General features: G+C 46.6%; 1 protein-coding gene across 1 annotated transcript in view; it reads left to right on the top strand.

The window, feature by feature from the left end:
- LOC126543694 (uncharacterized) overlaps positions 1-17,659 on the top strand; it is a 35,934-nt gene extending 18,275 nt beyond the window's left edge. The window contains exons 2-6 of the mRNA XM_050190800.3: positions 2,882-3,287; positions 7,437-7,557; positions 9,320-9,421; positions 12,816-13,040; positions 16,219-17,659. Of these exons, the coding sequence (XP_050046757.3) occupies positions 2,887-3,287; positions 7,437-7,557; positions 9,320-9,421; positions 12,816-13,040; positions 16,219-16,884 (1,515 nt within the window). The 5' untranslated portion in view covers positions 2,882-2,886 and the 3' untranslated portion in view covers positions 16,885-17,659. The remainder of the gene's footprint in view (positions 1-2,881; positions 3,288-7,436; positions 7,558-9,319; positions 9,422-12,815; positions 13,041-16,218) is intronic.
- The last annotated feature ends 633 nt before the right edge of the window (positions 17,660-18,292 follow it).

Genomic DNA, 18,292 nt, shown 5'->3' with positions numbered 1-18,292 from the left:
TTCCAGTTTTCTGGGACCCTTGCAGTCGATATACACTTTGTATAGAGAGCCTCCAGTTTTTCTAGCATTATGTCTCTTCCATCTTCCCTTCTGACCTCATCTTTTGTTATAGGAGAAGTTTCTGTATACTGTTCATTATTGTTTCGAATGGAGTACTCCGGAGCCTTCTGGGTACTGTACAGGTCAGTATAGAATTCTTCCGCTGCTTTTATTATGCCTTCTAGATTGCTGATGATATTACCTTGCTTATCTTTCAGTGCCTACATCTTGGTTTGTCCTATGCCATGTTTTCTTCTCACTGATTTCAGGCTGCCTTCATTTTTTACGGCTTCTTCAGTCTTTCTCACGTTATAATTTCGAATATCACTTATTTTCGTCTTGTTCATCAGTTTTGACAGTTCTGCGAATTCTATCTTATCTCTTGAATTGTCCCTTTCATTTTTGTCGCTTCTTTATTAGGTCCTTTGTTACTTGGGAGAGCTTGCCTACTGGTTGCCTTGGTGTCTTGCCTCCCACTTCAATTATAGCCTCTGAAGCCAGCCTAGTTACAGATTTCCTTCGTTATCTCTATGTCATCTTCTTCTCTCTGTTCTAAGGCTGCATATTTATTGGTAAGTACCAGCCTGAATTTGTCTGCTTTTACCCTTGCTGCCTCTAGGTTGACCTGTTTCTTCTTGACCAATTTTACTCTTTCTCTGTTCAAATTGAGGTGAATCCTAGCCTACACTAACCTATGATCACTGCACTTTACCCTACCTATCACTTCTACATTATGGTGGGATCGGCAGAAATTATGAAATCAATTTCATTTCTTGTTTCACCGTTAGGGCTTTTCCAGGTCCATTTTCTGTTGCTACGTTTCCTGAAAAAAGTGTTCATTATTCTCAGCTTATTCCTTTCTGCGAATTCTACCAGCATCTCTCCTTTAGCGTCAGGACCAACTAAAGTTTTTCATCCATCTCCTTTAGCGTTTCTAGAATTGACGCCGTATTTGCAAATTGCCTGCTCACCCACCTGCTTTTCCCCCATTTTTGCATTGAAGTCACCCATTACTACTGTATACCGAGTTTGCACTTTTCTAATCGCTAATTCAACATCTTCATAAAACTGATCTACTTCCTCATCTTCGTGACTGGATGCTGGAGCGTAGGCTTGTACGGCCTTTATGCCTCTTATTAAGTTTGATTACGACTACTGCTACCCTCTAATTAATTCTGTAGAATTCGTCAATGTTGCCCGCTATTTTCTTATGAATTAGGGATCGTGCCCCGTATTGCTTCTTATCAGGAAGGCCTGTGTAGCAGAGGACATGGCCCTTAGTTAGCAATGTATAAGCCTCACCAGTTCTTCTAATCTCACTTAGGCCGATAATATCCTAAACAACGTCTAATAGTTCCTCAATGTGTCCTGCTAAGCTAGCCTCACTCGACAGAGTTCTGCTGTTAAAGGTCATCATCAGGATAAATTATCTCGCCGAAAAAAAGTTGTCCTTTATGAATGAGAGAGGAAGGATAAATGGAAAGACAGGTAGGATAACCATATAGGCAGTTGTGGTTGGCTACCCTCTGCGGGGGAAAAGATCAATTAGTATATATGTAGCGAGAAAGAAACAGAAACGAAGTACACCGCGTGCATATTCCAGCAGTAGCAACGGTAGCAGGCAGCGTTCTCAAAGTGCGTTATGTACGCTTTTCAACATCAAGGAACTTCAACAGGCATGTAGCCTTCTGCATGGAGCTACTTTCTTAGCACTGACTTAATACATTTATGTATACCGCCTGAATTGCCGTGACGTGAACAAGCCATGTTGTACCGTGTGTGACTGTCGTCGTTGCGTTTACGAACTCCTACGCCTTCCCGATCGGAATGGCTGGCAGCCCTGTTTGTGAGACTTGCAGCTGTGACCAAACATTCGCACACTTTCTTTGTGTCTGCCCGCGCCGTATAGCCCCGAGCAGGTGATATGCGCAGCTCTCGATACTAAACTAGGAAATCATCCAGTATGTGTTTCATGAGCGAACGAGGAAACAAGGTCAGTGGATGACGTCTTGCATCAACCTTCGCAAATCAGCGTTTCACGACGCTATTCCATTTGTTCATTTTTCCCTCCCGGATTTCAGAGCCTCAGCGGAGCTGCTCCTGAATGACGAGGTCTTAGTAGGTTCTGTTGGATGGGCGGTAGTTCGCCTGCTCCGCTAGCCGCTCGGCGCATTTTCTTTTCTCAATATGGTCTTGTACAGTAGTGGTCATTTCTTGCCAGAGTATGTACATATTTTCCTAGTTTCCAGCATTCCAACGTGCAGACACGGTAAGAACACATTAACGCCGCACACATTCCGTTCTACACGAAGAAGCTAGCTGCCGTGCGCTTCTTTCACGAAGGCTCTCACATGACGGGATTACATCTTCAGCCAGCCGAACTTGATGATGGCTGGCTCACGATTGTCACTTGACGCTTCCTTTGAGCAGACTTTCTTCCTTGATGTTTCGCTCTACTGCCTTTGAATATTGCACGATGCCTTCGTCGAAACTAGCGAAGCTATAAGCGCGGCTGGTCGGTACTTCGCTTTCTCTGTCTTTTTCTTCGGTGTGCTAGTTACGTGTGATCGCGTACGCCAGGGCTACAAGTGGTGCGTTTCGCCTCGAAAAACATCGCTGTAACACTCAGTGTAGGCGCAGCCCTTGAACAGGACCCAAATGAGCCCAATTCAACATCTTGAACCAAGCGCGATCGATAGCTTAGTGGCTATGGCGTTCATTTGCTGAGGAGGAGATGGCAGGTTAGATCCTGATCGCGACAGCCACCTGCCGATGGGGGCGAAATATCCTTGCTGGATCACTGTTGACCAAAATTTTGAGTTGCCGTTTGTACACCGTGCAGGAGACATGCCAAGACGCAGGAAGCTTGCCTCCGCCTGCGACACGTTGGAGTGCAGACCAGAGGACAAAGAAGATGGGAAATCCGTTGATGATCCTGGCTTCCCTGATGACTACCTGGACGACCTCGACACACTCGTCTCGGCTGTGGACACCGTCGTCTTGTGCCTGAACGTTCCGTTGAAACGTGGGCGTACCGGAGTACCGGATGGCTGTATCGTGACCCCGGACCTCAGGCGCGTGTTCACCGACCAGAAGACCTTGGTGGCTCGCAAGGAGGCCTTGGCGAACCTTGGCGTTTCGAGGGCCCTGTTCGCCGGCTGCGCGGCGTTCTCTTCGTCGAAGCCTTACCGTCGCGCCGCAATGACGGTTCTGGCGGCAGCGCGCTCCCTGTGCATCATTCATAACAGGTTGGTGCCGTCAGTATCAACGTAAATCACGTGGTTTATATGAACCGACCAAAAAATTCGGCATAGACACTTAAGACTGCTTTCGCGCGGGAATGAGAAAGCGTTATACCGTTCCCAGACCTCGGAACGTCATGAACACGCACAATTTATACAGTCATGACGTGGCGCCACCTCTGCCCCATCGGCTGCACCGTCACGTGCCCAGTGGCGCACGCACTAGGCCACACCTTTAGTGAGCCAGATGGCTGTGACGTCATGTGTGCGATTACGCACGCTCTAGGCACACCTTTAGTCGGACAGAAGCGTGGAGCTACCATGACATCAGGGAAGCGTGCTTGTCTCGCACCCCGAAAGCCCGGGCTCGATTTCCACTCGGACCATAATAACTTCCTTATTTCCATCTGTGATAGAGGAGACTGCGGGTAAATGTCGCTTTAGAGGCAAGCGACTTGACCAGAGCCCGCAGCTTTTCAAAGCCATTAATTTACTTTATTTACAGGAACGTCCCTGAGAAATATGACGTCAATGCAAGCATTTTTTACGTGCTTTTACTCCTTGCGCCGCCGGCCATTTCTGGTACCATCTTTCGGTCACGCCGACGGATTTCCGCCTAATGGGGCACATAATGCTTTCGCATTAAAACGAGTCGAGTTTGCCTGTCAGGCTTAGATTTGCCTGCCGTGATCACGTAGCGTTTTCGCGAACGCTAACTGGTCGGGCGGAGCGAGCGTCGAGTCGGTCAGCGCCAGGTCGTCTGCGCGGGGTTTGTTGACGCATCCCGACACACATGCAGCGCGTACGTGAACGCATGCGGGTCGGGTTGACGGCGTACAGCCAGCAGCGAGGAGCGGGGCGCACGCTATATTCTCTCTCATCGACCCAGGCTGCCGCAGCGATCGACCCTTTTAGGTGGACAAGCTTAGACAAACGCTGTCGCGTCCGGCTGTCCGAGTCCGACTTCTGACTCGACGCGCTCTTGTCGCATCCATGTAAATGTAGATGATAGCTGTCGAGATCAGAGTTTTAGCGTGTCTGGTATTCCAGCAAACGTGGGCAACTTGGGCGGATTGCCGTATGGGCGGGGGCGTAAACGCGAGCGGCAAAAGTGGTGCGGCCACATGGCGCAGAGCTCAACCAAGAGAACGCAGAGCTAGTTTTCAGTAACCAAGTAGCTTTAGATATTACGTCAACTTACGCTTCTTTGGTCGGCCTTCAGCTTTCCGTCAGCAAATCTGCTTACATGTCAGTCGCCAATCGCTGGTGCTGGCGTAAACTCTCTGCAACACCCATTCGTCTTCATCTATCCGGCAATCCGGATAGATGTTCAACTATAAAAATTCTGGGTATGACAGTACACGACTCGGGAACCGAAACTGCTTGGCTCTCCAGCGCTAAAAAGCAGACGATTTAGACTTTGGGTCTGATTAGGCGCATTGCTCCTAAAACGGGCGGCGCCCGCTCATACGTTGCGCGACAGTTGGTGAAGGCGGTAGTGCAACCACACCTTGTTTATCAAGCCCAATTCCAGCATTAGACGAGGGCACAATCGGATCGCCTTGAAACTGTTAATCGGAAGGCAATGAGGCAATGCCTTCCCCGCATCACCCCGATCGTGGCCCTCAAGGGAATTGACAGCTGAACACACTAAATGAGCTGGTACAGCAGCGACATGATGCTCGCAGGCTTAAGGCCAGCCTTTGACACGCAACGTGTGCTCTTAGGGCTTACGCTTTCTCGTACTCCCTTCTACCACCACCGTCGCCAGTTCTTCCTCCCTGGAGTTTTGTACAGCTGAGCGATAACAAGCCAATTGATATACGTCGCCCGACATCAATTCACGCGGCGGCGTCGCTTCGTGACCGAATTATAGCTCAAGAAGTCCACCTGCCGCTTGGCTCCATCGTGCTTTACGTTGATGCAAGCATTCAGGACTGTGAAACGACCACTGCACTTTATGGCCCTTGCGCCCCTGCCCTTAATAAGACGTCCCGGTTTCAAATGCAAGAGCCTCCTTCCTCCTTTTGTGCTGATCTCCTTGCTGTTCGAGAAGCATTGTGCCCTGTGGCCGCATTTCCCATGGTCCCCACGGCCCGTATCGTCATCCACACTGATGCCCTCCAGGTGACGCGGCTTCAGCGACGCGTCAGTCGCAGCCCTGAAATGTGTCGACAGATCCATCTTCTGGCGGCACGCAACCCGCAGCCAATATCTATCGAGTAGATCGCACGCGACCTTCTGAGCTTCCAAAGCAGTGCGGATTCTGCGACCCGTCTAGCGACCTCTACATCGGCACTGCCTCAGATCCTTCACCTAGGTGATGCCACCCTCCTTTTAACAAGAAAGGAGCACCTCCGGCGCCGCACACGTGCTTTCATACCTCCGTGTGCGGTAAACCTCCCCCGCGGTCTTACCCGTGCAGAGGAGGTTGCGCTTCGAAGGATCCGGGTCTGGGTTGCCCTCAATCCTGCCGTGACACGGAAGTGGCTGCACTTTCGCCAGTTATATCCTCGCCCTGGGTGTCCAGTCTGCGAGTCACGAAATGCTGAAGCCGACATCCACCACCTGCTGTGGGTTTGCCCGGCAGTGAAACCGACGAGGCTCCGGCACCTCGCAGCAGCGGGACTTTCGCTGCATAATCCTAGGGATTACACTGCGTGGACGCAGGGACCGCATTATCGATCCTTTTTGGACTTCATTAGATCCGCAAATCTTTTTTCATTCATTTAATCATCCTTATTCGCCCGCACCTCATACCGCTTTATGCCCTGAGGCATTTACCCTCGCATTAAAAAAGTATATTGTACTTTGCTCCTGGTGCAAATTTTCAGTAGCGGCGTAACCATGATTGCGATTACGCCCCTGCTGAAAGTTTACGCCAGCCGCGTAGAAGAATATACTTGGCTCTGTGTTTGTACGGTCGAGCTTTGCGACACTAGGTATGGCCACCAATCCGGTCGCTCATCTTTGTGCCCTCGCTCATCCGGCAAACCGCCGGCGCTTGCCGGAATACCGGACGCACTAAAACTCTCTATTGACGCATTTTACAGCGGAGACGACTAGAATGCAGACGGAGTCTCTGTATCTCTGTTTCTTTCTACGCCCTCGTTCAGTCGTGCTTATACACTCTATCACGGATTCTAACAAACTAGCCCGCCAACGTGTTTTAACCAAGAACCACCGTATGACGCCTGCCAAATCTTGGACAACTGTCACGCTAATATTTTATCGTAAGCTTCATAAAAATATATCCTTGTCTACGGCGCTCATCATTGTCAGTGCGGCTATGTAGAGCAAAGTATCTGTTTACAGCATTCCTACGGAACAAATTGTGAAACGCCTTAGTAAACTGTCAATAAGATTAATCAACAATTTTTGCTATTTGAATTGACTTTTGAAGTGTTTTTTAAATCCTAAGCTTCGTAGGTCTCCATTTGACTCCATTTTTTAGAGTGCTTACGCTCCACATTGGAGTGCCTTCGCTATTGGACGCAAGCGCTATGTAAGTGCTCGATCGAAGTGTACGCGAACTCTCCAGAAGAATATCCAAATGAGAGTACTTACACTCTCCACATGTAAAACTTCGCTGTTGGGCGCTAGCGGAATGGCACTACGCGATCGAGTAGAGTGACGACTCCTGAAAAGAGGAGTCTCATGAGAGTTCTTGAATTTTTCATGCAATGGAGCACAATGTCAGTGCTCTATCGGAAAGGGGAATACGGGAACTTACGAAAAGAGGAGTCAAATGTAAGTTCTGGAACTTACAGAATAAGAGCACCTTCACCGTTGGGCGCTAAAGAAACGTCAGTACACCCCAATAAAAATTAACACACTTAAGGGCTTAATTTTCTTTCCAAGCAATAATCGCCATCTAACCTGCATGCATTTACTTTCTTAACGCTGAGTTCTCGCTACTTTCAGGTTACAAACAGCACGTGATTATCAGCGTGACATAGCGTTCCTGACGTGAAAGCATCGGGCGCGCAGCGTTAAAGAATGGAACTGCACCACGATGAGTGTTGTTTGGGGAGAGGAAACACCCCTAAGGGTGTAACACTTTTAAAATTGCACTACATCTTCAAGTAAACTCAGTTTATTCTAGCATGGGGTGAACATAAGTCAGGTTTCGCAGAGTGCTCTCCACATGCGCAGGGACAGCGTGTGCAAGCTGGCGAGCTGGTTCCCCTCGGTCACGGACTTGGCGCTGCCGCACAATCTGGCCTTCCGTGGCGTCTGCAGCCGTCAGGACTGCGAAGGCCACAGCGGCAGAAAGGCACGTGCCCGCGCTCGTTTTTTTCGAATCGCGTGCTGCGGCTCCTTCCAATGTCTTGTACAATATCAAGAAATTGGACGTCGTTACGGTATAACTTTGTCACGTAACATTTATGATTTTTTATATTTTTGTAGCAGTAAATGAGAGCACAAACCTTGTAAATCCTAAAGCAATATACTGGCAAGCGTCATGAGCGCCGTAAATAATTTAGCGTACTTTTTGTTTCTACGAACCAGTTTTGGTTTCGGTACCCAGGAGGTGACTGCGTTGGTGCCGTCGTGATGCAGTGGCTCGCTCCGCTCCTGCAATCGCTGGAGCTGCGACACCTGAGCCCAGGCAGATCGCGCGCTGCATTGATTATTTTTTTTATCAGTGGCGTATGTCATCGTACGGAGCCGTGTTGCTACACGACGTCAGAAAATATCGCTCTGTCTCGACGTCACGATAACGTCGATGGTGCGGTGACGTCATAGATTCTGACGCCGTTTGCTCGGGTCTAGCAAATTTTTCATCGGCAGAGGTGAACTTCGTTGCATTCAAAAAGAGACAAAGACTGCATTTAGCAAGTCGTAAGAACTTTTACTGATCCGTAATGACCCAACCACGAAAATATATTTTGAAATCGGTGTCGTTAGACCCAACGTCTGTCAGACCGACGTACTGGCGCCGGGGTTCCGGCACGAAGTTCGTAAAATGATAGTTTCGCTTTCATTGTATCCTGTAATAATCAGGGCACGCCCGCTGAATTAGCAAAGATAAAGTTTTGAAACAACACTTTATAAGTCGAAACTGAGTGACTGTTTCTGTTTAGTGACCCTTTAAGGGCCGAGTTACGCTCGAGCCGCCCATCGCCGCAAGCCGCACCGCACGCTTGCGGTCGCGCGAGAAATTGCACGTATGCAGCACTTGTGCACAAATTACCATTTACACTGTGTGCACAGTGTATACCTTACACACTGTAAATCGAAATTTCTGCACAAGTGTTTTTTACGAGCAATCTTTCGCGCGACCACACGCGTGCGGGGCGGCTTGCGGCGATGGGCGGCTCGAGCGTAAATCGGCCCTAAACGGCACGTCCAGCACTTCGGTACGGCGAGACGCGCATGGAATTCCTCGCAGGAAAGTGCCGGACATGTCGTTCTAGCGCTCTTACCACTGCCGGAGCTCTGCCACCTGCCTAGAATGCCTTAAAGGGACACTAAAGCGAAACAATAAATCAGTTTAGACTAATGAAGCATTGTTTGAGAACCCTGCAGGCAGTATTTCAAAACAATTGTTTGATTGTTAGAGGAGAAAATGAAGGTCCAAGTATCAGTATTTGAATTTGGCGACGAAACCCCAGCGCCGGTACGTCAGCGTGGCGTCATGGATTCCAAAGTGTGTTTTCGCATTTGGGCCGCGTTGGCTGAATAAAGGCTTCCGAAATTTGCCATGCTTAATATTTGGTTCCCTTGGAACGCAATGTAGTCAATCTGTACCGCTATATATAATTAGTAGGCCCTAGAAGATGGCGTAAAGATCCATGACGTCACAGCCCCCAGGTGCGGGAACTTAAGTAGGCGTCGCCACCCGTATTTCGTTCTTTGCGCTTTTTCTGGCTTACCAAACGTCTTATCGTTGTAAGAGTGGTGTTTTTGGTGTTGTAGAAAGGTAATTTACTGATGCAGAAGAAATCATTTTTCACTTTAGTGTCCCTTTAAGAAACTGTGCCGCCAATTCTCGGTTAACGTTGCTACTGGACCTTCGCCCGCTGTCCCAGCAGTCATCCCTGGAGCGGATCGTGGGTGACGCACCGGCGCTCGGGTCGGCCAACCTTGAGCTGGACGAGCCGCTCCTCTCCGACTGCCTTCTGGTGCTTCCCAATGTGAGTGAGCTCAGTGAGCTGGAGAACGGACCAGAGGAAGTGGAAGTTGCCTGTAGAAGCGCCTCCCCTCTCGGCTGAAGTACTCATTGTGTTTCAAAGCGCCTCCTCGGCCATTCGTAGAAAGCTGCGGTGAGGCGCTTCTGGAAGGACGCTTCTTTACGCGTATATTTTCGAGTGGACACTGGGCTCGCCGCGGCAGCCGAGTGGCTGTGGCGTGGCGCTGTTGATCTCGAGCTCGTGCGTTCGATGGCGGCCGCGGCGGCTGTATTTCGACGGAAGCGAAATGCAATAACGCCTTTGTACATAAATTCAAGTGTGCGTTAAAGGACGCCGGGTAATCAAAATTAAACCGAAGTCCCCCACTACGGCGTGCTTCTAAATCAAATCGTTGTATCGGCATGTAAAAAAACTAATATAATGTTTTTTTGGTGGACACGGGGCACTAACTTCTTCCTCATTCAGTTAACGAGAAGCGACAGTGACCACTTCGGCCGAGGGCCTGGAATTTTATAGAGTCTATCGGAGTGTCGAGGGGATGTCTTTCAGTGTACGAAAGTTGTAATGGTGCTGCGTAAAATTATCTAAGGTTCCCTAAGTATTGCGAAATTACTGGAAAACTTCCACCATCTGCCTTGGTGGCGCTATATGCAAGCTGCTGGTTTGCAAGTGCCTATCTATGCTTAAAATCAGATCTTGTCGGGGCTGCACGTTAACCAAAGGTCAGTTACCTGGTTGGCCTTGGGGACCCACACTAAAACGGCAAATGAGGCAGCGCAAGGTGACAAGGGTTGGGCTTCTTTCGAAGTCAGAGAAGTGCAGATCAAAATTAGTTATGAAGAAAGCCAATTTGGCAGCTAAATTGCACAACTTTCTGCATTTCAAATGCATGGGCATGAAATGGAGGAATAGGTGAAGAAAGTTGGCCACCAAGTACAAGGTAATTAAAAGTCTCAATAGACAAGCAGAAGTCTTCAAAAAGAAAGCCAGAGAAATAGAGACAGTAAATTGGAAGCAAAGGATGGAAACAAAAATAGGACCTTGGAGATTTACACGAACGGCAAGAAAGAAATTAGAAAGGAAAAGCTAAATGATAACACTATGAGAGCAGTGTCTTGCTATTTGAGGCTCGAGCTGCTTTCAAGGACAAAAACACGTAGGAAACATTTTCTGCAGTATGAAGCACGTGTTTACTACAACAAAATAACAAAGGTGGCTTGGCAGATCGTAATGGAATGCCAGGATATGTACCCAGCAAGAACTGTAGGCGACGTCCACTTTCCAGGAGCACTGGGATCTAATGGGAATGGGAGCAATAAGTGGTCAAGTCATGGTTGCTAGAGGCGTCATCAGCTTCTCTTTATGCCCACTGCCAGGACGAAGGCCTCTTCCTACGATCTCCAATTACACCTGTCTTGTGCAAGCTGATTCCAACTTGCACCTGCAAATTTCCTGATTTCATTATCCCACCTAATTTTCTGCCATCCTCGACTGTGCTTCTCTTTCCTTGGCACCCATTCTGCTACCCTAATGGTCCACCGGTTCGGTACGTTCTGCATTACATGGCCTGCCCAGCTCCATATTTTTCTCTTAATGTCAACTAGAATATTGACTATCCCCGTTTGCTCTCTGATCTGCGCAGCTCTCTTTCTGTCTCTTAATGTTACGTCTAACATTTGTTCTATCGCTCTTTGTGCGGTCCTTAACTTGTTCTCGAGCTTCTTTGTTAACCTCCAAGTTTCTGCCCCACATGCTAGCACCGGTAGAATGCAATGATTGTGGACTTTCGTTTTCAGTGACAGTGGTAAGCTCCCAGTCAGTATTTGGTACCGCCTGCCATGTGCACTCCAACCAATTTTTAATGTTGTGTAAATTTCGTTCTCATGATCAGAGTCAGTAATTGACCTAGATAAACATACTCTTGAACAAATTCTAGAGGCTGATTGCCGATCATAAATTCTTGTTCCCCTGCCAGGCTGTTGAATATTACCTTTGTCCTTCTGCATATTAATCTTCAACCCCACTCTTACACTTTCTTGTTAAGGTCCTCAATCATCTGTTGTAATTCATCCCCATTATTTCTGAACACGACAGTGTCATCTGTAAACTGACGGTTGTTGACATATTCGCCGTTGATCCTCACTCCTAAGCCTTTCCAGTGTAATATCTTGAATACTTCTAAGCATGCAGTGAATAGCATTGGAGACATTGTGTCTCCTTAGCTGACCCCTTTCTGGGTAGGTAATTTTCTACTTTTATTGTAGAGAGCCACTGTGGCTGTGCAATCTTTGTAGATACTTCCCAAGACATTCAGGTATGCCTCCTGTACTCCTTGATTACAGAATGCCTCTATAACTGCTGGCATCTCTACTGAATCAAATGCCTTTTCATAATCTGTGAAAGCCATATAGAAATGTTGGTTGTACTCCAGAGATTTCTCAATAATTTTATTGATGACATGGATGTGATCCATTGGAGAAAATCCCTCCCTGAAGCCCGCCTCTTGTCTTGGTTGATTGAAGTGTCGCCCATGATTCTTTTGAAAATTATTGAATTCTATTGGTTTGAGGCATATGTAACTGCAATGTAATATAGAGGTTTTAATGAAGAGACAGAACAGGGGGAGAGGCAAAATGCTAGACTGCAATAGATGTAGTAAACTTGATTAAGAAAGCCAGGTTACTATTTGTCATTACTCGTTTCAAAGGGGATGCCAGTTGATATCGTCGTCATCATCATGATGACTATGTTGTAAGCTAAGCTACTGCACCAAAATTAGATGTCCTCTTCCAGTAAAACCTAATAAAATATATTTACATGGTCTATAGAAGATCTTTGAAAGTTTGTTTCTAAACTCTGTAGACAATCCTATAGACAACTATAAATCAATAAAAAGTGACGGACTTATGGCCGTACACTATTTATCGACAGTTTTCTATAAATTATCTGTAGGTAATTCGCATAGACCAGTGTATATACATTCAATAGACTTATAGACTTGCATCTTTATCGACCCTTGTATATATACTATCCACACTCTTAAAACAATATATACCCTTTGGGGTTTATTTTGCCCCTCAGCAATAATCGCCATTTCTCTTGCCCGTATTTCCTTTCTTTAACGCTGCGAGACCGGTACTTCCAAGTCATGAATGGCTTGCACATTATCAACGTGACACAGCATTCTCGACAGGAAAGTAGCGAACGCTGAGTTTTCAAGAAAAGAAATGCAAGCAAGGCTGATGACGATTATTGTTGTGGGGCAAATATACACCCCAAAGTGTGGAACTGTTTTAAGATTGCAAAGACAGTCCCGATAGTCCTGTCTATAGAAAATCAAAAGCTTGTGAGTGTCAAATTTTTGTCCACTGCTGTCACACGTGTTTGTATTCTTCAGATAGTCTCCGTTCATTCCGCCTTGGATCCTGTGCTTCACATATGGGATGTCCTGTCAGACGAAGTTGCGCTGGATGACGTGGACTATGCCTACTTGCGCAAGTGTCCGGAAGTGATCCTGGGAAGCTGGCGTGAGCTGCCTGGCACCGCCCTGTCGTACAGAGATGTTGGCGTTGCCGAGGTCACAGGCGCTAGGAGTTTCTGCCCCGCGGTTCAGAAACTTGAGGTAAATGTTTATCTTTTACATTTGGATAGTAATTGCGCATATGAATGCACAAAGAGCAATGAAAAAAGGATAGCGAATTTCATGCTATGTGGGAATTAATGATACGCAAAGCTTTCTTTGATGCTTATGAAAATTTTAATAAAGCATCTCTATGCCATCCAAGATGTCAACCTTGCACCCTTTTTGTTCACATCTTTCTCCACATGTGAGTGCCTCAACTGCCGACTTGAATTGAAGTTGATTTGTGGCTTGCATATACATGTTTTATATACTAAAAGAAAAACAAGATCCTTAGCCAAAATGTAGTTATAGATCCAGCGTACAACATAACATGAGAAAACGGCGATTCACAACAGCACAGTCTGCATTAATAAAGAAGGTAAAAAATATTCATGTCTCTATGGCTTACATGAATTGTGTCGTTAACTTTTTTACTTGCCTCTAGTTCTGTTTGTCTATCCAGGTTGCATACCCAGTCGCACATAGGCATTCTCGAAGACTGCCCGAGAAAGGGCTCAGGCGCACATGCCCAGTTGCACACACCCAGTGGCCTAAGTTATTCCCTCGGCAAGACAGCCAGCAGCCTCCCCCCTCCCCCCAAGTGGAGAGAACAGGGAAATATTTTTCAAAGCGCAAACAAGGAACACAACTTAAACAAAAAGTAATTCACAGGACTGGCGCAGTCCTGTGAATGGCCTTCCTTTTGTGCCGTCTTCCTTGCTTGCACTTTGAAAAATATTTGTCAATTATGTACCAACTAGGCCCACAGAAAGTTCTTCTAAGAAGAAGAAAAGAAAATTTTGTTTAATGTTTCAGGCATAAGCCGAGCTGTCAGATTCCTTCCAACGTGGTACCACCTTATTTGTGCATCAAAGGCGTTTTTTAATGGCTAACACCTTGACTTTTAAGGGGTAAGATCGAATCGTTGAGAGGAAAAAACAAAGTTCTTTTTTCTTGGTAAAATTTTGTGGAAATTAAACATAATGTATGGGGATGCAATACTCTCACGCGTACCCTGATATGTTGTTTTCCCGCATAGCTCCCGTCTCCTGTAATCCGGCTTCGCCGCGTGGCTTGGTGCCCGCGGTAGTCGGTGTGGTTGAAGCGCATTGCGAGAGATAGCGCGAGTGTGGCTCTGCTAGCGCCACCTAACAACGGGGTTACTTGGGCGCGGAAAGGAGAAGGCTCTTCCTCTTGGTCTCGGGATCGGCCAGCGGCGCAGACCTTCTACGCGTGCGCTGATCCATGCTTCTGTGAGACCGTCTCGCGAAGCCTACCCCGGAATGGACGAACACGGTTGTTCGAACGCGCCACCGTTCGCGCGACCGTACGCGCGAACAACCAGGCGTTGGTGTTCAGCATGGGGAGAACATATTCGCTCGTTATCCGGTCGCGGCGAGTCGGACGTCCGCGATTTGTCCCGCGCCCATCGGCATGTTTTGTGGATAGCAACTCGGCTAGCAGGCATTAGTCGATGAAGGGTGCAATAAATGCCCTTGTGATTGTTTGCACTATTGTGTTGTTCCTTTGTCCCAACAGCACGCGTGAGAACCCCACAAGTGATAGCTTCGACAGACGACGCAAGAACTGCATTTAATCAACTTCAATAGCTGTGGCTGTCAAGCTTTCATACTATATGTTTTGGTGTGCACCAGATGGCGAGAATTATTACAATTGTCAACTTACGGCTTCTCGCATCGCAGACGTAGTTTAAGCTTGTTGTCATGTACAATAACATTTTTTACAGTCTTAACAGTAAAGATGCTAGCCATGAAACAAACAACCTTTAAGGCCATAAAATTTGTCAAAGTGTACTGAAGGAGAAGGAAGTGCATGACATTGAACAATAGACTTTGCTGGAAATCACTTCCTGCCCGACGCAGAAAACTCAGACTGACGATTATATATTTAATATGCCATAGTATGACTAAAATTTAAAAAAAATGCACATCTTTGACAATATTACTATCCATCAAGCTGTAATGATTATGTTTTAGAAATCCTAGAGTACCAAACCAAGATGAACATGTGTGCTAAGCCCATTTTTGTCTTCATGGTAAATCGGTGGAACAGACTGACTGATGACAAGTGCATGATATAAATGAAAATATTGTGATCCTCTTGCTGTAAGGCTCTTGGGCACTTAAGATAATCGCTAATCCGGTAATCACACATTATTGCGTCAAATTTGTGTGTGATTTACTGGTCAGTGCCTTTGTTTTTCAGTGGTTGTAATTGCATAAATTTATCTGGTTATGATGTTCCTAGTTCTGATGTTTCAGTATTTTCTTGCTGCTATGTTTAGGAGCTGTGCTTGCTTTTGAGCTTTCATTATTACTTTCATTACTGGTAAGGCTAGCTTTCTGTAAGGGGCCCTGACCCATAGACAAGCTTTCGTAAAGGATTTTTGTCCGGGCTTCTAACATCGCTGTGATATGCAATTAATTTCGCATCACATTACAAGTGTTAATGTGCATTATTCATGGTTCCATTTATTATGCTGCGTGTATCGCCGTGAAAGAATTTTTTGGTGCCAGTTATTCTAGTCTACATGACCTCAATGAAATGTAAAAACACGGAAGTAGACTTTTATGGCGATTTCCTTCAACTTTCCAGTGAAAACATTTGCCGTAATGTTTGTAACTAAAAAGTAATATAATGTAATTAGTTTAATTTGTGAATTAATTGATTTTGATTGTATTCGAAGAGATGTCCGCCTGGACAGATATATTTAAAGCCCGCAACGAGGAGCGATTTGGAGCATTTTGACAGGTTCGGCCAGCATAACGTTACCCAGAGACGATAGAAAGGAAACTAGAAAAACATTGACTAACAACTTGATTTTATTTAAAAGACGTAGACTTCTAAAGAAAAGGTATAGAACGACGAAAAAAAAGATTATAGAGAACAGGCAAACCGAAATTGTGTATCTAAATGATCATGCTATCCGAGACCTTCAGGGTCGTTGTCGTTCTTTTTTTGTCGTTCCTACGTAACACTATGCAGGCGAAACCTGTCGGTATACACCAACTACATATTGCCAAGCGAAATGCCGTAAAGCATTCTACGGAAACTGAGTCTGCGATGTCAAGGTCCTGCTGGCATATCCGACTCGCTTACCCACGAATCCCGCTCTCAGCAATTCTATTCCATGTTTTCGTCTCATGCTCGGTCGCAGGTGGTGTTTGAGAAGAAAGAGGCCCTGACCGCCGTCATCGACTTCAAGCAGCTCACGAGCTTGTCCTTGATGTTCGCCGGCAAAGGCAAGTGCCGCGCCGCGGAAACCGATCTGTCGAAGATCGTTAGGCAGTTTGTCGATTTGGAGCGACTCGACCTGCAATTCTTCAGCGACGTCGACCTACGTACCATCGCCGAGCACTGCCTGAAACTTACGAATCTCTCGTTGCATGGTTGCACTCTCGCCCCCGACGACATTGACGCCGCACTCCTGCCGAAGCGTCTTAGATTCCTCCGCATGGGACCGCCGATCGAACCAATAGCAACGTTTCATTCGCTGCTCGAATGCAATCGCGAGGTTCTTGACGTACTTCGGCTAGAAGGCGACGTCGCGTCCGCGGCGTTTCTCGCCGTTTGTGCCAAGACGGAGTTTCCGAATCTTCGACGTCTGACGTTGGACACGAGTCGGTCGATATGTCAACTGGGCACCCAGCCAGAAGACTTGCACGAAGTCGTCAAGAACCTGCCCGCGCTGAAGTGTCTGGTCACGGACAGCTATGACCTGAGGCTGTACTTCGAGTGCTACGTCCCATCGGTCGTGATTTCGTGGTGCATCTGCACGGTTTGCATCACTGAACGGTCCAGGCAGCACGTAGCGGACAGATAGACATACAGTTTGTGACGGCCGAGTCATTCGCTGGCACCTGGCTTTGTAGCCGCGCATGACTTGAACCCAGCACAATTGATACCCGCCCTATTGAAAAAAAAATGCTGCACTTCAAATAATCCCATAGGAACAAATGGGGGTCTCGTATAAAGACATGTTCCCATTATATATCATATTGGTCATGCCCCCGTATGATATATGGGAACATACAGGTTTCTATATGGGGTTCCACGTGTTTAACTGGGATTATTAATTGTGGCACTTAAAGGGTCTTTGATTGAGCGGAATACTTGAATGACGTAGCAAAGAACCTGCTGGTATTGAAGTGCTTAGTCATGGGCAGCCTATGATGTACTTCTTTGCACTACGCTTCCTCAATAACCCTCTCGTGTTGTCTGGTACTGTCGTCCTTGTTGATTGGACCAGGCATCGTGGGAATGATACTGCAGGTGCTTATATATTGTACAGACCAGACTTGATAAACTTTGGCACTCGCGTTCCTGACACGAGTTGGGACGGTTGTATTGTCGCGGCAACTTTCTCAAGCCGCCGCTGTACAACACTCAAGCTTTGAGACATTGTTTTTGCGCGACAACTGGCTTCCAAGGTCGACACGTTGTTTTAAGAGGCTCCGACGACTGCTTAGTTTGATTGCTCATAAGCTGTTCCATTTCCTCCTGTGACGTTTTTGGAGTACAACACCGACAGGCAGAAGACTTGGCAGTGATGTATTTTACTTACAGAATTTATTAATAAACGCAGTGACGTTTATTTATATTGTTGAAAAACTGTAGTCATCATTAAAGTTAGAAGAAACATTTCGTATGTAAAACCAATTTAATGGAATCCCCGACATAGAGCGTACATTTGACCTTAAGAACACATTAGCGTAACTGATTGGCTTGGCGCTCGCCGTCGTGCCCAGGGTGTTGAATAAAAAAAAAAAGTGCCGGTTCCGTTCGTTTTCAACTCGCTCCGATTTTCTTCCGGCTCATTTTCGGTTCGGAGAAAAAAAAAAATTATGACATTTCGTTAACCGGTTCTCAACGCTGAACCAGTTCGGAAGTACGCTATAGTTTAGCCTCGCTCTTGTCAACACGTTGCACAAATGCTCTGATCTGGGCACGAGCACAAGTCTTGTCAGGTGGACGGAGAGACTGACTTCCTGGAATATGGCAAACGACAACTGATGCTTTTTTTACATAATAGGCTCGTGAGCCACCACTTAAAAATTTTTTTATCATCACATACAATTCAACGCAGTTCAACGTTATACAACTACATGGGGCATACGGATAAAGACAGACATTTTAGACACTTACGTCGAGAGATTGGACGGAAACTACACTGTAGAAAGAGCTCGTTTGTTTCACGCATTCCTTCCTGAAAAAATTTGCGCCGCTATGAC

The sequence above is a fragment of the Dermacentor andersoni genome, chromosome 10 (genome assembly GCF_023375885.2).
Source record: "Dermacentor andersoni chromosome 10, qqDerAnde1_hic_scaffold, whole genome shotgun sequence".
Classification (NCBI taxonomy): Eukaryota; Metazoa; Arthropoda; class Arachnida; order Ixodida; family Ixodidae; genus Dermacentor; species Dermacentor andersoni.
This window is presented reverse-complemented; position numbering and strand designations above follow the sequence as displayed.